The sequence below is a fragment of the Pelobates fuscus genome, chromosome 3, assembly GCF_036172605.1.
Source record: "Pelobates fuscus isolate aPelFus1 chromosome 3, aPelFus1.pri, whole genome shotgun sequence".
Lineage (NCBI taxonomy): Eukaryota > Metazoa > Chordata > Amphibia > Anura > Pelobatidae > Pelobates > Pelobates fuscus.
This window is the reverse complement of record NC_086319.1, coordinates 334,736,720-334,756,849: the sequence shown is the minus strand read 5'-3', so window position 1 is coordinate 334,756,849 and position 20,130 is coordinate 334,736,720. Positions and strand designations below refer to the sequence as shown.

Here is a 20,130-nt window from a genome sequence, read left to right as displayed (position 1 = left end):
ATAAAAAAAAAATTAAACAATGTTTTTAAGTTTAGAGCAAAATAAAATGTAAAACTACCCCTGACAGTTACATGCAATTAAGTAATGTCTCACTGTGTTAATACCAAGGCAAGATCGATAAAGTTTGGAAAACATATTAAATTGATTTTCTTAATCTTCGTTTAGTGCATTTATCCTGTCTCTGCCCACATTTTGCATTTGTTGTGTTTTTCTTGTGTGCAAATGCCATGCCAGTTTAAAATTAATGTGTAGAAAGTATTTCTCATAAAAAAAAACCTAAACTAAATACATACTAAAATTACAATTCAAGTAAAAAAAGAAAGAAGAAAAAATAAAAAGACATGGAGGGTAGACAAAAAAATAATAAATAAAAAAAAGTGTTTAGTTTAGATGTTTCAGAATGCTGCTATAGGTTTTGTGAGGAATTTGAGGGGACGATTTTAGGGCCGAAGGTACAAATGTAGCTTGTATTGATTTAAGGGGTGAGCCAACAGGGTTGTGAAACTGAGGAATACCTATGCAATCAAGCTGCTTATTAAGAAGGATATCCCCACTAAAGCTCAGTATGCCTTCTTCATTTTCTTTACCCCCCAGCTTTGGATCATCTACTGGCTCAGTTTCTAACACTTCTGCCTCCATTTTCTTGCTGAAAAAATCATCAAGGTAACTTGTATAAGGCTTTTCCTTTTCAACATGATCATCTTTCCTAACTTCACAACAAAACTGGTCTATCAGAAAGCAGTCTTCACCATTTACAAGTTGACTGTCCCAAGAAGTTTGGGTTAAGGCACCTAATTGTGCTAGGTTGGCCATTCCTTTTTCCTGCTTTTCCCGACTTACAGACTTAGACAGCATGGTTTTTAATTCAAGTTGTGTCATGGAGCTATTCAAATCATTCAGTTTGTCAACACTAGGAGAATCGTGTTGCAAGCTGAGCTCAATTGTACCAGCTATAAAGGAATCAAAATCAAACTGGGGCTGTCTTTCCCTTTCCTTCTCTACCTTCTGCTGTGAAGCATCTACAAGTGCTAACTGAGCTTTCACTAACCCATTTCTTTCACATTTAGATTTGCCCTTTTTATCTGCCTTCTCCTTACTTTGCTCCTTCCAGTTAGAAAGATCTATAATAAGTTTTGGCTCATAATAATGGTTAACTTCACTCTCTCTCCAAACTAAGTTATCTAGATAAGATGATGCCCTTGATTTATAATTACAAGTGTGGCTACATTCCAGATCACAATATTTGTTTTCATGATAGTCTGGGTATTGCCAGCAAGGCTCAGGAGAAAAGTATGGATCAAATGCAGGATCTTCCAGGTATTTTTCACGGTCGCCATCTAGGTATTTGCGAGGATCTACTTGAACCTCTTCTTCATCACTGCCATCAGAGAGAGCCCTTGGGTCGCGCTGAACCTCTTCAGCTTCAAAATTATTATGTATAGCCCAATCGTGGTCTGAAAACTGGCATTCATGGAATCTGTAAGACATTACAGAACTTTTAATCTCGTATGACTAGTTACAGAGGTCAACAAAAGGCAAACGGGAGAATGCAACACGCTCCTTATACCACAATTTAACTTTAAGAAATAAGATACCTCAATGCGCAATCTAGGCGCCAAAAAAAAAAAAAGAAGCAAATTTTAGACAGACAGCAGGGGTTAGGAAAAGGAAAATAAGGATTGTGAATTAGGCAATTCCCTTGTAAATTAACTACAACCCACAGTTTAGTAAATATATCCCACGGTGTGGATTTTGTGGGGAAATCTTATTTTTCTTCAATGGCATTAAGATCTGGCTAAGATATGCAGTCATCACAATAGGGTTCATATTAGCTTCCTTCACACACAGAATTTCACGGATCACAGGATTTTAGCAGAATTTCAACATAGCTACTCCAAGTGGTGCAGGAGCAGTGAAACACACACAAAGTTTTGTTGTTTGCAAAAACAATGTAATGCTATATAGTAGCACCAGTTCGATATATAACAGACTAGTCACAATTGCTGCAAACCTCAGATATGGTAGAAATGTGTGCATTACCTTTCCCAGGTATATATGTGGCTGTGACTGTGACTGTCATCCATTAACAAGATATCATCCACTTCGTCTTCAATGTGAAATGGATGGCTGGAAATAGGCTCATCGGTTGGGAAGGAATACATGCTCATGTATGGGTGAGACAAAGCTTCTTCTGCTGTAAGTCTATCCATAGGACTGAAGGTCAAAATTTGTTCAAGGAAATCCAGTGCTAATTAAAGAAAACAAAAAAATGCAGAAATAAACATCAGCTTACAATTTGCACAAAAAAAAAAAAAAAAAGTAACGGCAGATTGAATAAATGAACGCAGGTTTGTGACTTGGTTTTCTTCTGTGTTAAACATTTACCTTCAGCACTGATGCCTGGAAGTAATTGTGTTAGAGGCTTATGTGGCTCGGTCATATCTTTTTTGATGTAAACTGGGATTACATTGAGGAGCTCCTGTCGGTCTTCTTCATGTACAACTGGAATTGATTCGAGAATCAGCTGCATCTGTTCAAGCTCATGAGCACCTTAAATGGTTAAATAAATAAAAAAACAACAGATGTAACAAGGATAGTTGGCTATTTTTGAGTATTCACAATCACCAATGAACGCACATTCTCCTTTGGAAGTTTTTATTAAAACACATGTGAGTTTAAGAGTATACTTGGTTTGCATAATATAAAAAAGAACAAATATTCAAATTGTTTCTCTGGGAATAAATGCAATTTAGATATGTGTTTAATCTGCTACAGCAAATTGAAAAACTAGTTTACCATAATATACAACAAAAGGAGGATCTGTAAAGCATTAAAAAAGAAAAAAAAATAATTTAAAAGGTATTTAATTTGCCTCCATTTTAGTTAACTCACTAAAAACAAAAGTAATTCATTGACTTAAAGTCACATTATGTACAATATTTAATTATGAAAAGCCATTCTTAATGTACAATATTTGATCTTTCATAATCAAATACTGTACATAACATGTGACCAAGAGGTCAAAGGGTGTCTTTTTGGCACCAAAGGTAAAGTCATTCTGCCACCATACTTCGTCAGCTCCTGTCAACATCAGCTGCCAGGTGCTGTCATCACTACTATACTCTACTGCATGAGCAATAGTGCAATACTGCAATACTGCTTACACTTGAAAAACCCTTTATTGGTGAAACGCATTGTGCAATATTGAAACATTTATGTTTTCTCTCTTATAAGCATTGAAGTATAATTGGTTTTAATTCACTTTATTGTGATGTGCCATTTATTACACTTTGTATGCAATTTTAAAATGTTATTTGTTCCTGGGCACACCTAACTTCAGATCTGACAACTATTTACCAACATATCCCTGGTGGGGCTTATACCACCTATGCGCTGATATTTGAGCGTCTTAACAGTCTATCAAAACGTGAGGATCATACAATTTTGTACTGCATCACATTTATGTTTACAGTGAGCACTATTGGATATTTTCTTTTTCTTTCATATGTCTATCTGCATAGAGATATTCGCCTCATAAGTTATATCCACCAGTGAGGATTGTACCGCTGCAAGCAATCTTACTTGGGAGTGCTACTGTTGTGAGTCCTATTTTCCTGCCAAAACAGTCTGCACTATTATTTGTCACATTGCGTCTCCCTACATATATATTTGCAAGCACCTTAACCAAGAACCAACATTCTCCAAGAATCTAGAAACAGCTGGGATTGTGATATTTGGACGGTGAAAATGTGGACTTTTATATATATATTTTTTATCATATTTTATTGTTTTATAACTTTTGGCGCAGCCTGTTTTCATGTATTTTATGCTGTCCATTTTTAGGGTTTGAGGGTATCCCCTATACCCAGTGTTTGCTGCCTAAGTCTAGTCCATTGTTTTCTTAGCGCCTATCCATTTTTGTGTTTTCCAATTATTAATTGGGTCTTTACATACCTGCAAAAAGTGTTTTCCCAGTTAGCATTTCAGCAAATATGCATCCAGCAGCCCACATGTCAATTGCTTTAGTGTAATTATTGGGAGAAAGTAAAAGACGAGGAGATCTGTACCATTTTGTAACAAGTCCTTCGGAAAGATGTCCCTAGAGAAACAATATGTATATTAAGGGATGTAAAATGGCATTTTTATAGCATTAAAACGAACACTTCAAGTGACCACATGAATTGCAGAATATTGTTAGCATAGCAAAATGCATCTCTTTTCCCCCCATTATTTGTAATATGCAGTTTCTATGAATGTATGCATTTATAAACTATAAAAGCATTGTCAGATATTACTGTACTATTCATAGTAATGATCAAAAGCAATATAGATAATGTTATTGCACTTAATTGTATAACAGGATACTGCTATAACAAAAAAAAAAAAAAGTAGGTATTTGACTTCATGATTACTAGAAATGTCATGTAGCTTCCTGTAAGCACCCTAATTATTTCAACGTATGATGCTGTTTGGCGGCATTCCCATGATGTAAAGTTACACTAGAACTCGATTTAGTCTCCTATATCAATGTAATGGACTCTAGACAGCATCATCTAGGAGAGTTGCCATGACAACCAGCATACTATTGTCTCAGTAAGAAATCCTCCAAGTACACTGGACTGAATTTAGTACAGTATTGAGGGAATGTCTTTGCAACATACGCAGCCTTAGAGGGATTCCCTCAGCTTTAAGACTGCATGTTCTAATATCAGAAGCAGACAAGCTCATGAGGAGAGATACTGAAGAGATGGATGTATTTTTTAATTATTTCAGATAGGAAGACTATATTTAAACACTCCTAAATACGGTAATGTGTTCATTAAAAAAGGAAAAACTAAAACTCAAAACAAGGAGGCACTGGCAGTGTGTTCTTGGATAACTACTGATGCAGCAATAGAAATCCCCACTGAGATGGTGCAGTAATTAACAAGTACAACAGGATGTGTAAACAACTCAATAAATCCCAGAAGTTCTAGTTATTTAGAACTTAATTCTGACAACTTTAAAAGGAAATCCAGGCCAAAATATAAGCATTTTCAGGAATAATGTTGGTTATATAGTGCATAAAGAACAAAAATATATAAAATCGCAGTGCCGCTATATAATAAAAATAATGAATGTTTCTTTTTAGACCTTGGGACAGCCTTAAAAACTGCCTTGTTGCAGTTAGTAAGGGTAATAATGACTGCACTCAAACATTAGATTAAGAATCTTAAACAAATGTATCAATGTAAATGTATCAGAAAATAGTGTTTACATGAGAAAGGCTGCAGGGAGCTATATTTCTCACCTGAACAACCTCATTAAGCTGAAGTTGTTCAGGTGACTATAGTGTTCCTTTAATAAAGCAATTTCTTGTTAAGATCATGCCCATCCAGTCTCACTGCTCAATTTATCTGCCATTTCGGAGTTAATAGGACACTGAACAACTAGAGGACTTTATCTTGCTGAAATGCTGTGTGTGAGAAAAGTGTCCTCTTTCATTTTATTTTACAAAATGTGCTGAATTCAATAGAAATTAGCACTTTTATAAATTAACCTTGTTATACTCCCCTGGCTGTCAATTGAACAACCAGTCCTGGTAGTTTAGTGGAGCTAAATTCAATAGGCAGGCCATGTAGCCCAGAGAGCCTTGCAAAGACTTCTCAACTGAGCTGCCTTAGGTAGTCTGGTTGGATAGCCACAGAAAGTCTGGGCTGGGCAAGAATGGGAGGGCTTGCTAAGGCAGCAGACAACAGATACTGCATGCCGTTTTAGAGATACCCAATTAAAAAAAAAAAAATGCATAAGTAAATGCATGCATGTTTTTTTTTTTTTTTTTTTATACCTACTACTACATTTTTATATTTGGGCAGTTGAGTATTCCTTTAAGTGACATGGTTTATGATATCCTAGCCAGACATCCTCTGGCTCTGACTCACAGCCTCCATGAAAAAATGGTTAATTTTCAATTTGATCTTGCAGCACAGGGTGTTTACTTTAAAAGTTTGTATTTCCTGCTCTGTTAATTGAAATGTAATCACAAGCAAAAATGTTGTTGCATGCTGTTAACAGAACAGGAGACAGAACATTCTAAATCAAACAATGGAAGCCAAGATAAACAAATTAATGAAAACAAAAACTGAAAACAAAGACGTTTCAGGAAGTGTGCAGGGAGGCGGTGTGAATTTCAGCAAGGGCAGGTGTGGCTAGGGCTGTATAAGCATGCCAGACAACTAAACAGCAAGACAGCATTGGCACGCTCACACATAAATACCCCTTCTATTAGCTAAAGTTGTTGTGGTGCTTTAAATTATCTTTTAAGAGAAAACTGTAGCAAGTTTGAGAAAATTAATATCTACACAAAAAACATTTTAAAGCCACTGGGTATTAAGATAAGGCAACATTAAACAATAAATTACAGATACATAATTTTACTGCTTCTGTTTGCCACAGAATTCTTCAATGCACTGAGCAGAACTGGCACGCATTCAGATGCAATTGTGTTTGGTGTAACATTTCATTACTAACCTTATGGGAATAATGGGGATCCATAATACGTGCTAGGCCAAAATCTCCAATCCTCACCACCAAATCTTCGGTGTTAATGAAAAGGTTTGCTGGCTTCAGATCTCTGTGCAGCACATTGGCAGAGTGGATATATTTAAGTCCACGCAACAGCTGATACATGAAAAGCCTGGCATGTTCTTCTCGCAATGGGCCTTGCTCTAGGAGCTTGGACAGATCAGTCTCCATGTACTCTTGAACGATGTAAACACAGTTCAGCTCAGTTAGGGAGCCCACATCATCAGTTAGGCAACATCCATTGGGACCAAGAATTTCAAAAACCTTCACGATGTTTTCATGGTCAAGTCTCCGGATAATTTTAATTTCACGCAAAGCGTGCTTGACGCTCTGAGGATCTGTCAGAACAATTTTTTTGACAGCCACCCGCTTATCACAGTCATTATCAACAGCAGAAAAAACTAAGCCATTCCCACCATAGCCAAGGGGTTTTAAGTCCATATAGCGAGAGCCCAAGTCGAAACCATGAATGTTCATGAGGCTTTCAAATTTTTCTGCCATTTTGGTGACTTCACTTCCTTCTTCTCAAACTTTTAGTTCTAACTAAACGTTTGAGAAAAAAACCAATGCTGGTATTTCAAGAAAAGATTTCATAAAGAGAAACAATCCAAAAAAAATAGTGGGAGAAAAATAAAATTAAAAAAATAAAAATAAAAATAGACAAACAAAACAAAAACTAAATTCTTCTTTTGGATTGATTCTTCCTATTTTCATTGCATATCATCAGCCAACCAGGCCTGGTGTATCCCACAAACAACAACCCCAATGCAAAGCAATTTGGAGGGTAAGAAAATTGAAGTATTCATAGTTCACACAGGATGCAGCATTCTAGCAGACATCAACAAAAACACTCAAGGAAACTTGAACGGAATGAAATGACATACTATGCACTTAACTCTAGTGTGCAAAAAAATTTAACATTTAACAAAAATGTGAATAAATATGCGCAAAATAGGCTTTTATTAACATCCTCCTCACAGTGCAGATACATTCAGTGTTGAACTGGTCCTGAGCAGCGTCATTCTATGGTGCTGGTAAGCACTATAAATTATTTTAAATTTGTTGTTTGAATACAGTGCAGTTGAAGAGGAAACCGTGGCAGAACTTGATTTAAAGGTGCAACCTTCTGTTAATGATCAGGTGGCTCCAGCTCACCACAATCACAATCAAAGCTGCCATCCATCTTACACTCAAAAAACCTAAAGAAAAGAAAAGAGAAATTAGAAGTAAATAATTGATTCAACCATCTAAAATGTCCCATTACAGCTTACAATCCCAGTACAAAATATGTAAAAATATTATTTTCTTACATTACATATCAGGCATTCACCAAAAATAAAAGCATCCAGTGTCCATTTCCTACAGCTATATTTGAACTTGCCTGTGTTTTTTCAGCAGGTGGAGCCATCTTCCTCTGTATACAACTTCCACTGTTATCTTAAGTAAGCATTAACCGTAAAAAGTGTCTGGTAGTTACAAAAAAAGCTTGCAATGACGTGTACTGTATTGCATTGTAAAAACCATTGTTTAGGGATGAAAATAAACAACCCAACAGCAGTGCTTCTAGAAAACACACAGTCTGACTTCGCACTGACATCATGGCTTTAATAGACCAAATGAGTGAGTGCATACTCTCCTAATTATGATTAGGCTTTGTACTGAACATGAGTGGCACCTTGCCATGCCAATGGTATTTATGATTCTCTTTCAGAAAAGTGCAAGTGACAGTTTCAACCACTCACCATAAACAAAACAAAAAACCCAAGCATTTCCAAGTGATTTTGGAAATAGATCATATTTGTTACTATATGCTAGATTTACCAGCGTAAAAAATGTGATAAACAATAAATGATTATATTCGATACACATTCATTGCTTACACCAACAAATGCCAGTTTCAAAGTATAGTGTATTTATCTAACTTAAATGTTAAGGGCCACACACAACTTTCCTTCTGTGGGTGCAACAGCAAAAAACAAAATCGCACACAGGTAAATCTAGCATATCTAAAACAAGTAGCGACAGGAAATAAACACTGTAAACATCCTTAATTCGGTCATGTTTCCTTTGTAGAAAGATGCAAATGGCATAACTTGCCAATCTAGCAATGAGAGACTTTTCTTAGCCCAGAATAACTTTACTAATGCAGAAGTACTTTGCACCAAACAAAAAAGCTCAAGTCAAAAACTTAAATCCAAAAAATATAAGCAAAAAATAGCCAAACTATAACGATCTGCAAATTTGAGCTTCCAATCAGAAATGTGCCTGAACGTAGCAGTTTTTATTCTTAATGACAGTTTGCTGATTGGTGAATAAACACATCATATAGTACAATATAAGGCAAAAGAGCTTCAAAATAACTTTGCTACTTGTGTGAATATCGTAAACAAAGGTTTTATGATTAAACTATAGTACTGAATTGCTGTATAGAGCCTTAAAACAAAAAAGTCAAAAGGAAAATAATGTACCCATCACAATAGGCATGTCCAATCAAACATTTTTCACTATGATTAGACAGTTCCACAGATCTATGTAAATAAAAATATTACGTACAGGTAGACTGTAAAATAATAAACTATTCTTTAAAGGACCACTATAGTGCCAGGAAAACATACTAGTTTTCCTGGCACTATAGTGCCCTGAGGGTGCCCCCACCCTCAGGGCCCCCCTCCCACCGGGCTCTAGAGGGTGGAAGGGGTTAAATTGACCTCTTTCTCCAGCTCCTGGTGGGGAACTCTACCCCTCCATATCGCCGTCATCGGCTGAATGCGCATGCGTGGCAGGAGCCGCGCTCGCATTCAGCCAGTCCATAGGAAAGCATTCTCAATGCTTTCCTATGGACGCTGGCATCTTCTCACTGTGAAAATCACAGTGAGAAGCGCGGAAGCGCCTCTAGCGGCTGTCAATGAGCCAGCCATTAGAGGCTGGATTAACCCTATTGTAAACATAGCAGTTTCTATGAAACTGCTATGTTTACAGCAGGCAGGGTTAAACCTAGATGGACCTGGCACCCAGACCACTTCATTGAGCTGAAGTGGTCTGGCTGCCTAGAGTGGTCCTTTAAAAACCTGTATGCAGCAAGGCATTCTAAGTTCAAAACAGAGCCTTGAATCTCTGGTATATGCAATTAGAAAAAATAAAAACAGTATGTCCAATGTTTTGGACTTTGTCAACTGATAATATGACAATAGGTGTATGCTCTATGAAAGGCAGCCACCATTAGTGCACAAATTTGAAGCTTACCCCATATTCACAGATAGAAAATACCAGGATAGAATATTCCTTACCACTTGGTGAAATTATTTCACAACTAACCCAGGTCAAACACTAAAATACAGCTACCATGGCTGCTTTGACAACATTAATGATGCCTAGCCTTGTAGCTACTAATCAGTTGGGATTTCCAAACATAGATCACTTTTTTGTCATCACACCCATACAAAGAATAATGTTAATCATCCCTGTGCCTGCAGCAATTAGAAAGTGTTTGGCTAGGAAATATCTATCATGGGAGTGTAAGATGAAAAGTGACAATGCAGATGCTGGAGAACTTCGAGTATGCACATGAAGTCTGCAGCCATGCTAAATTGCAGCTAAGCGCTGTGGCATTGCTGCAGTTGAAGGTATGGCTCAGTAGATCACAATAGATGAATTGGCCAAGGGGAGCCGTCATGCTGTATGTAAATCTCTGTGACTTAAGACTGCAGCCACGTTGCATATTTGGGCAATGTGAGTCACCAGCAGGAACAAACTTCTCTGGGTTTCTCCCTACCCTCCCACTCTGGGAGGTATTGCTCACTGCCTGAAACTGCTCATTGATCAATTAAACTACACAAAGGGATCCCATTTCCAGAACAGAGACACACAGTATTCCATGTAAAGCAGATTAAAGGGCTGTACACTGCCAGCAATGAAAGTGACACGTAACATAGAATGTGGACAAATAAGAACCATTTGGCCCATCTAGTCTACCCAAGAAATATAAACCATGTAAAAAGATGATTTGGGGACCTGGGTGGCCAAAGGGTTGACCCACATCTGTTGAAGAACCACAATCCTTGGCAGAGGCTGGCAAGGCATCTAGATCAGGGGTAGGCATCCTTCAGCACTCCAGATGTTTTGGACTACACCTCACATAACGCTTTGCCTGCATTACGGGAGATGCAGTCCACATCATCAGTACTGCTAAAGGTTGGCAATGGTAGACCCCCACAGCTGTAGCAGAACTACGACTCCCAGTGTTCTTCTCCACAATTTCTGCAGGCACGTCATGTCGGGAGGTGTAGTTTCCCACAGCTGGGGGTGTACCCCTTGTGAAGCCTTGCATTGGCCCACCTTACACAATAATAGAGACCGAGTCACCCCACTACACATATGGAAATGAGCCCAGTCTGCATTGCGTCACCACATTCTAATCATAGAAGAGGGTGTCAGAACGCTGAGCAACAATTGGTTACAACAGCCTAAGCCCCGCCCATTCCCGGCTTCTACACTCACACACAGCCGGCCCCACGTCTCTCACCGCAGCGTTCTACGGCGCTCCGTATTCACCAAACGCCACTACGCAGGCACTATATAGCAGTGAATGGGCAGTTACGCATTCTACGTCAACCCGGTGTTCTCTCACCTCCTCACAACCTTCCCCTGTGCCAGAGTGGCGGCGGCCGTGCGTACCGTTAAAGCACGGCGGCTGTGTGTTAGGAGGGCGGGCTCTGCGGAGCGGGTTAATAAAAGCAGGGGAAGTATAGGGGGACACAATGAGCCCTATTATAGGGCAGAGAGGGCGGTATCCCCCCCCCAGGGCAGCCGGTCACACGGTGACAAAGGAAGCCCACACACAGCGAGCTACACACCGGCCCCCCGGGGCCAGTACCAGCCAGCCTGACAGGAGACCGGCCTCGGCGCTCACACCGGCTGAGCCCCAGCCCCGATCCCTTTGTTAAGTAGCGACTGTCAGTCAGTCACACAATGAGCGGCCAGCCCCCGGCTCACAGCCGCCACTCGCACTCACTGAGCGGGTACTCACAGGTCTCGGCAGCTTCATATGGAGAGGGGATCTGATTCTGTTGAGGATGTGAGGGAGCTCGCTCTCCGCCTGCCCTGTGTGTGCCAGCCTGCTCCTTGCCGCAGTCGCCATGTACTCGGACTAAGAGCTGAGTGGGCGGGAACACGGCGAAACCCGAGACAACTGAGGACGTCAGTGGCCACGCCCCCTCCCCCCCCCTTATTGCAGCCATGGCGACGTCACGCGGGCGGGCACTTTCAAAAAAGCGCCGGCTCGTGCCATTCATGCAAACGGTCGCGGCTGCCGTCTCGCGCAGTCAGTCAGCTGACCGTTTGCGAACAAAATGGCAGCTCCCACCTGAATGAATGGAAGGAGGGAGAGAGGGGCATAACAGATTGGTGTTACATGTACAATAAAAAGACAGTGCCCTGTGCAATGACATAACTAAGACACTTATGAAGATTTTAAAATTATTGGTCTCAACTTGGATAATGGGGGGAGATTTTTACTAAAGTGAGAATTCAAAGTGAGCTTGAAATTTAAAATTAATCTATAGTATACAGTACAATTCGTACAGTGTTCAAATCTGTATTCCTAACACTAGGGTGCCCTCTGGTTCCCCCCTCCTCCGGCATATATATATATACTCACCCAATATCCCTCTGCTCTCCACCTCCTCCAACGGCATCCGCCAGGGGAACCTAATGCGCATGCAGGGCGAGCACATTACGGCCTCACTCTAGGAAAGCATTAAATCAATGCTTTCCTATGGGGATTTCACAGACACCGGATGTCCTGATATAGAGGACATGTTACTGTGCTCCTTCTTATTTTCTTTTATTATTACATTTCACAGCTTGTTTGGTCACGACAATGCGGGGGTTTCAGTGACCTGATAACAATCATAGCATAGCATACCGTATGGAATTAATACTCGGCTGTACCTAATATGTCTCACTGACCAATCTACGGGCTACTTTTATGACTGGACTTCTCTCCCTAGCCTGACTTTATTTACCCTAGGTATCGTCAATGGTTATCAATGACTGCCTGGCCTGTTAATGTTTCTTGTAATTTTGTCATGCCATATACCGTACTCTTATTGTTTGTATCGTGATATTTACAGTTCATATTGTGGTAATATCATCTTTTTTGTTATATGTCATAGAATGGCGCAGAACCCTCAACATACATGGACACACACATTGACTGGCACACACACACACACACACACACACTGAGAGACATACAGACACGCACGCACACTGACAGGCATACAGGTACACACACTGACAGACCTGAATCCTCTCCTGCAACTGTCATTTAAAAACAAACTAACAAACCAAGTCTTCAGTGAATACTATTCTACCTATCTACTTCCCTAATACTATCCTTACCTTTTGTGTCACTTTACCCCACTCCCTCTAGTGTAGAGGGTGGCTTACCTTGTGTCCAGTCTGCAGCCTGCACCCCATCCTCTCCTGCCTTCTCCTCTCTGCTCCCTTCATGCGGCTCCAGTCTCTCCCAGCCTGGCCCTCTCCTCACAGCCACCTCTCCACTCACACACAGCTCCAGTCTATGGGAGGAAGTGAATCACAGAACTTCTTCCCAGCCGGGTTCTGATAAGCAAGGGGCCCAGTTGTGCTGTTAAAGCGCCACAGCGCTAGACTTGTCCCCTCCTGACACATGCCGTCCGGGTGACCCTAAGTGCATGGGCCACCATAAGTGTGCGGGCTCCGATGAAGCACAGCACTGCACTGGTGGTAGTTCCTCACGAGCCACCTGAAATCTTCTAGCTGGCCACATGTTGTGCAGGTCTAGCCTAGATAGACACCAAAAATTCCTGACTAAGGCTAAATTTCAACTAGATTAGGCCTGTCCAAACTGCGGCCCCCCAGATGTTGCTGAACTACAACTCCCATGATTCTTTCAATGAAACAGATAGCCAGGGATCATGGGAGTTGTAATTCAGCAACATCTAGGGGGCCGCAGGTTGGACAGGCCTGAAATAAATCCTCTGAAATCCAACCAAATGTTTTAAAAAGGTTGCAATTCCTACAGGCAGAGAAAGTACGATGTGACAAGATATTTTCTTTTAAATATGTAATAAAAAATTTAATTTTACAAGTTTAGTTGAACAAAAGTATGTAACTTGACATTTGTCTTCTATTAAGGGTCTCGGCATGTTATCAGAAATAATGGAACATTAATGTTATTCTACTTAACATCACTAATAACCATGAAAGGTGAATTTAGCTTTTACTAGTTTTCAAGTACACTCTTAATTTAATGTTGCTCTTTTTTGTCAACCTCAAGAGGATAAAAGGCTGAGTTTACAATGCACATACAATTACAACCTATAACTCTGTGATACCTATTTTTTCAAATGTAATGCATAACAGAACTGTCAACACATTTTGTGATCCTTTTCCGATAAAGTGGTATACCACCATTAGTGGCTGATGTTTTATTTTGTTATTATCTGTTAAGATACTGGTGTGAACGCAAACCTATCCCCTTTTTGAATTTTACACACTCTACCAACCACCTTACTTTCCTCATATCACAAGGCTTAGGTCATCTTAATCACCTTCTTCTTGTCACATGTATGCCTTGTCACATGATATCTCCATGAATTTTACTTTTCTGTTTGTTCAATTATTGTAATATCTGACATAATAAAACATGAATTAAAAAAATATACCAAAATGTACATATCCACAAACAGTGGTGTACACACAACCCATGTGGCCCCGGTGCGAAAATTGATCCGTTGGTCCCCCTAATCCCCCCCCCCCCCCGTGCTTACTCTGAGCAGGCCTAGGCCGCAACACATGGCGACGGGCACCTGGTCGCAGAGGTCGCAGGGCTGCGACCCCTGCGACCACGGTATGTACGCCACTGCATGTAGATACACATACACTTTAGGACCACTATAGACACCCAGATTACTTCAGCTCAATGAAGTGGTCTGGGTGCCAGGTCTTTCTAGTTTTGACCCTGCAGCTGAATACATAGCAGTTTCAGAGAGGGTTACTCCAGCCTCTAGTGGCTGTCTCACTGACAGCCGCTAGAGGCGCTTCCGTGATTCTCACTGATGTCATATTCCGGCTCCGGCATCAGTGCGGTGCACGCGAGGGAGCTGGGCAGAGAGCACTCAGGGGAGTGCCGGTGAAACTAGTGAAGCCAGGAGGAGAAGAGGCTGGCCACACTGGCGTACAAACCGGGTCACAGGGCAGCCGGGCCCCCTGGTGGGCCGGGCCTGGTCGCAGCTGTGACCGTGGTATGTACACCAGTGTCTACAATGATCTGAGTTGACCCTCTGAAAGCTGAATCCGAAGTGCCCAATTCTATATTAATATTTCTCAAATTCTCTTCTGCTTTTGACACTTTTGGCTCCACTAACCTTCTAGAAACCCTTTGGAACATTGGCTTCCATTACACATTCCTGATTCTAATCGTACATCTCAAGGGGTGGGAAATAAGAAACAGCAAGTGAACAGTCAGTTCTTGAATTTCACTTGTGGGAAGCAGAAAAAGTGGGCAAGCAAAAAGAGTGACCTTGGCAAGGGCCAAATAGTGATGGCTAGACAAGTAGCATCAGAGCATTTCCAAAATTCTGGAGTGGTTAGAACCTACCTAAAGTGGTGCAAGGAAGGACAACCAGTGAACTAGGTTCATTGATGCAATGTGGGGAGCGAAGGCTAGCTCGTCTGGTCTGATTAAACAGAAGAGCTTTTGTAACTGAAATTACAAAAAAACCCATAATGCTGGCCATTAGTGATGTCGCGAACGGCGAACGCGAACTTCCTCAAATGTTCGCTAACGGGCGAACCGCCATAGACTTCAATAGGCAGGCGAATTTTAAAACCCACAGGGGCTCTTTCTGGCCACAATAGTGATGGAAAACTTGTTTCAAGGGGACAACCAGTGTGGCATGCCAGTGGGGGATCCATGGCAAAACTCCCATGGAAAATTACATAGTTGATGCAGAGTCTGGTTTTAATCCATAAAGGGTATAAATCACCTAACATTCCTAAATTGTTTGGAATAACGTGCTTTAAAACATCAGGTATGATGTTGTATCGATCAGGTAGTGTAAGGGTTACGCCCGCTTCACAGTGACAGACCAAACTCCCCGTTTAACGCACCGCAAACAACCGCAAACAGTCCATTTGCACAACCGCAAACTCCCCATTTGCACAAGGTTGGATACCAAGCTAGCCATGTCCCGTTCCTTGTCCTCACTGATGTCATTGAAGGTCTCTTCCTCCACCCAGCCACGTACAACACCAAGGGTCCCCAAAAGGTGACAACAAGCCCCCTGTATTTTTTTTTTTAAATGTACACTACTGTTACACCAGATATGAGTTGCACTGGTGTGACACTGTGCCCTGGCAGGCCCTGAAACGCACACATGTGAAGGAAACTGACTGCTATTATTTCACAGTCAAATTTCTAGTTTTTTTTTAATGTACACTACTGTTACACCAGATATGAGTTGCACTGGTGTGACACTGTGCCCTGGCAGGCCCTGAAACGCACACGTGTGAAGGAAACTGACTGCTATTATATTACAGTCAAAAAAGTTTTTTTTTTTTTTTTTAAATGCAAGCTATTGTGACACCAGATATGAGTGGTGGCACTGGGACCACCTTAAAAATATTGGATATCGCTAAAAATCATGATCACTGTAAAGGACCGTTTCAGCAGACAAGGGGTTAAAATCAGTTTAGGCGATATTCCCCTTTCAGATATAAAGACAGCTTCAGTAAAACACCAAACTCCCGAATTGAATACAAGTGAATGCACCAAACTCCCGAACTGCATACAAGGGAATAAGGTAGCACTCCAAACTCCCGAACCGGAACCTCACGAATAGCTGCTAGCAGACGATCAGGAAAAGCTCCCAAGCGGCTTACACTCCTGGCAATCAGTCTCTATCAGCATACAGTGAATCCCCCCAAAGACGAGACAAGGCTCCGTGTTGGGGGTCAAGCAGTGGTCTGGTTTATTATGGGCTACCCTCCCAGTATTTATGCAGGTCTCCCACTTGGTGGACACTCCCCTAGGGGACCAAATGGGAGACTGTAACAAAAGACAGACAGGTATCAATTTAGGACATACAGTCACAATACTTTCCCACAATGCATCCTGGCTTCCTCTCCTCTGCCCTGGAGATAATTGAGACGTAATTCAATTATCTCTCAGGACAAAGGCAAATCGCCATTATGCACATGGTGAGCACAAAAACATAAAAACATTTTAAAATACACAAAGTCATATTTTATACATAAAACACAGACATGTCACACATCCCCAGATAGCTGGGATCTGAGCGCACAAAACTACCGAATAGTTTTGTGCGCTCCGCCCCCGACACCCCCAAGGTAAGAGGCACATCACTCAGCAGGGAAAGGGGCCATGAGACACAACGCCACAATACCGAAGAATAGATACGAGAAGCCAGACACACACTCATGACAGAGCACCCCTATCTCACTATGAACGCCTGAAAGACCCTACACATGCATTACTGTGCGGAACTACCCCATATATCCTGCAACTTTACAGCCCGCATACCAGCACTACAAGCCAGGTCCCTCGGATCACTACTCACCCGTACGACTATACAACTCACGTAAGCTACACCCCGACTGACCTTGATAGACTACTCTCGGATAACACCACACATAAATTGGTGCGGACAAACTACCTAAAACCACAAGAACCGTAGTTACAAAATATTGTATGATACTGATATTTGATGCAGACAACTGTTTTTGTCAATTATACATGCACTGCAAAAATAAAGAATTTAAAAAATAAAAAAAATAAATAAAAAAATACCGAATTGCGCTCAGATCCTATTCACACAGTTCAATTGCCATTGAGCCAAAGTCTTTAATTACACGAATAGGCTTCATGGCATGGCTATCTGGGTTAACACATTCACATAACAAAAGTACCGGATGAACATGTATTCGTTAGAACTGTACGAATAAGAACCAGGCGGCGGACGGCTCAGCGGTGTTCGTGCAAATAAGTGTCAGTTTTTAGATCCATGGTGTAAGCGCTGAACACCGCTGACCGCTCGGGATTTTTAAAATGGCCGCCGCCACGTATTCGGTAAACGAACAAAGACCACCCTGTATTCGTCAATTAAGCTGCGGTTAACCGCAGCTTCAGGGAGGTAAATTGGCGGCACACTCCAGCTCCCAGGTGGTCGCTCCTTTGGCAGTTTGTTCGGTAGATAAAATCTACCGAACACCCTGGCAGAAAGGCACAAATAAGCCTTTCTGCAGGGCAAATAAAGTATTTTAAAGTCTGGTCCATAGTCCAAAGGCAGCAGGCGGGCAACCAGGCTTCTCCAATGCAATGTGGCGAGATTGCTCTCGTCACAATCACTATATACTTTCTCTACAAACCTCTAAAACGAACCAAACTACTCATCCATCCGCTATACCACTTTATCCCACCTAGAACTAGTGCCCAGTTAAAATACTTGACTCTTACTTACCCACACTCAGTCATGCCACACACATTTCACCACCACTCTCACTGAATCCCTCTGACTACGGCTAAATTCATCTTCTACATCAGAACACTACTCCTAAGATTGGGTTGTATCCATGTCTCAGGTCTTTCATTTAGAATAGGGGCAGCTTCGGTCTCCTTCAACACTGACACTCCAGTGCATATTATTAAAAGATTGGGCAGATGGAAATCCTCAGTCTACAACCGATATATTCCTCATCCCGAGAAAGAAATGAGGAAAGCTTGGCTTTGTAAATTTGATGCAATAAGTGTGTTTTTCTTTAATACCTTTTCATCCTCTTTGCATGAACCCCATTTACATATATTACTAATATGTTTCTGAACATATATATTATATTATTCACTCACTCACTCACTCACTCACTCTCTGGGCCATCATGCTGCCTAGGTCCAACCAGGGCCGGTGCTTGGATTTTTAGGTACATAGGCGAAGATGCATTTTTCCACCCCACTGCCCCCCCCCCCAAAAAAAATCTTCACCTATGTGCCTCTTAACCAGCCCCTCTCCCCTCCCCGACCATTAGTGGTCCCTTCCCTGTCCCTTAGTGTTCTTCTCCCCTCCCCCCTCTTTTCCCTGTCTCTTGGTGTTTCTCTCCCATTCCCTCCCTGTCCCTTGGTGCACCCCACACCCCTTTAGTGGTCACCCCCCCCTTCCTGGTGTGCCTCCTACCTCTATTGTTGCATTGCCAAGCGGAGCAGATCCCCTAAAAGAGCTTCAGTTTTCTGTACCCGGCCGGACTGACAGGGAGTGCTCTCTCTCAGGGGCGTACCTAGAGCATTTGGCACCCGGGGCGGACCCTGAGTGTGGCACCCCCCCCCCCCATAATAAAAATGTAAGAAAACACCCACAATTTTTTGCTTTCCTATTGACTGTTTGAATGTGCGCGCACCTCTTGCCGCGCATGTGCATTCGGCTCCACCCGGGAGCTGACATCGGCGGGGGAGAAGAGGTCACCCCTTAAAACCCATTCAGCCACTTACCTTTCTCCAACGTCGGGCTCCCTCCCTCCCCCTGCCGACGTTAGATCCGAATGCGCATGCGCGGCAAGTGCATTCAAACTGCCCATAGGAAAGCATTACTCAATGCTTTCCTATGGACGTCCAGCGTCTTCTCACGGTAAGTTTTACAGTGAGAATTGCGGAAGCGCCTCTAGCGGCTGTCAGTGAGACAGCCACTAGAGGCTGGATTAACCCTCAGTGAAACATATGTTTTCAGCTGCAGGGTTAAAACTAGAGGGACCTGGCACCCATACCACTTTATTGAGCGGATCCTTAGAAATAGCATAGGAAAGGGATTTGAGTTCAAAAGATGTAGCGGCTAGGGCAGAGGTTTTGTAGAAGGGGGCCAGGGCAGAGGTTTTGTAGAAGGGGGCCAGGGCAGGGGTTTTGTATAAATGCGATATTTTTGTAGAAGGGGGAAGACAAGTGCTTTTGTAGAAAGGGGCTGGTGAGAAACTTCTAGAAAACTCCTTCCCTGCCCCTTTCTACAAAGCCCCTGGTCTCGCCCCTTCTAGAAAACCCCTGCCCTTCGCCCTTCATATAAAAACCCTGCACACTAATCACATAAATTTCATACACTCCGTACACATAAAAACCCTGCACCCCGATCACATAAATTTCATACACTCCCTACACATAAAAAACCCTGCACATCCCCCTTAATTAAAAAAAAAAGCTGCACACCCCCTTAAAAAAACCAAAAACCTGCACAACCCACCTTAATTAAAAAAATCATGCAAACCCTTAATAAAAACCCTGCACACCCCCTTAATAAAAAACAAAAACTTTCACAACCCCCTAACAAAAAAACATGCCCCCCCTTAATAAAAACCCTGCACACCCCCTTAATAAAAAACAAAAATCTGCAGTGCACATCCTCCCTTAATAAATAAAATACTGCAACCCCCTTAATAAAAAAAACAACCTGCACCCCCCTTTAATTAAACATACCCCCTCTAAATAAACTTCCCCCGTGCTGCACCCCCTTTAATTAATCCACATCC

The 20,130-nt window shown here is 41.7% G+C and overlaps 1 protein-coding gene across 1 annotated transcript; it reads right to left on the bottom strand.

The window, feature by feature from the left end:
* Window positions 1-206: 206 nt before the first annotated feature.
* MAPK6 (mitogen-activated protein kinase 6) lies at window positions 207-11,731 on the bottom strand. The gene is made up of 6 exons (XM_063449050.1): window positions 11,591-11,731; window positions 6,511-7,763; window positions 3,955-4,099; window positions 2,386-2,550; window positions 2,041-2,248; window positions 207-1,477 (listed from the first exon to the last, which is right to left on the bottom strand). The coding sequence occupies exons 2-6, from the start codon at window positions 7,063-7,065 to the stop codon at window positions 382-384; spliced, it is 2,169 nt and encodes a 722-aa protein (XP_063305120.1). The 5' UTR covers window positions 7,066-7,763; window positions 11,591-11,731; the 3' UTR covers window positions 207-381.
* Between the last annotated feature and the right edge of the window lie 8,399 nt (window positions 11,732-20,130).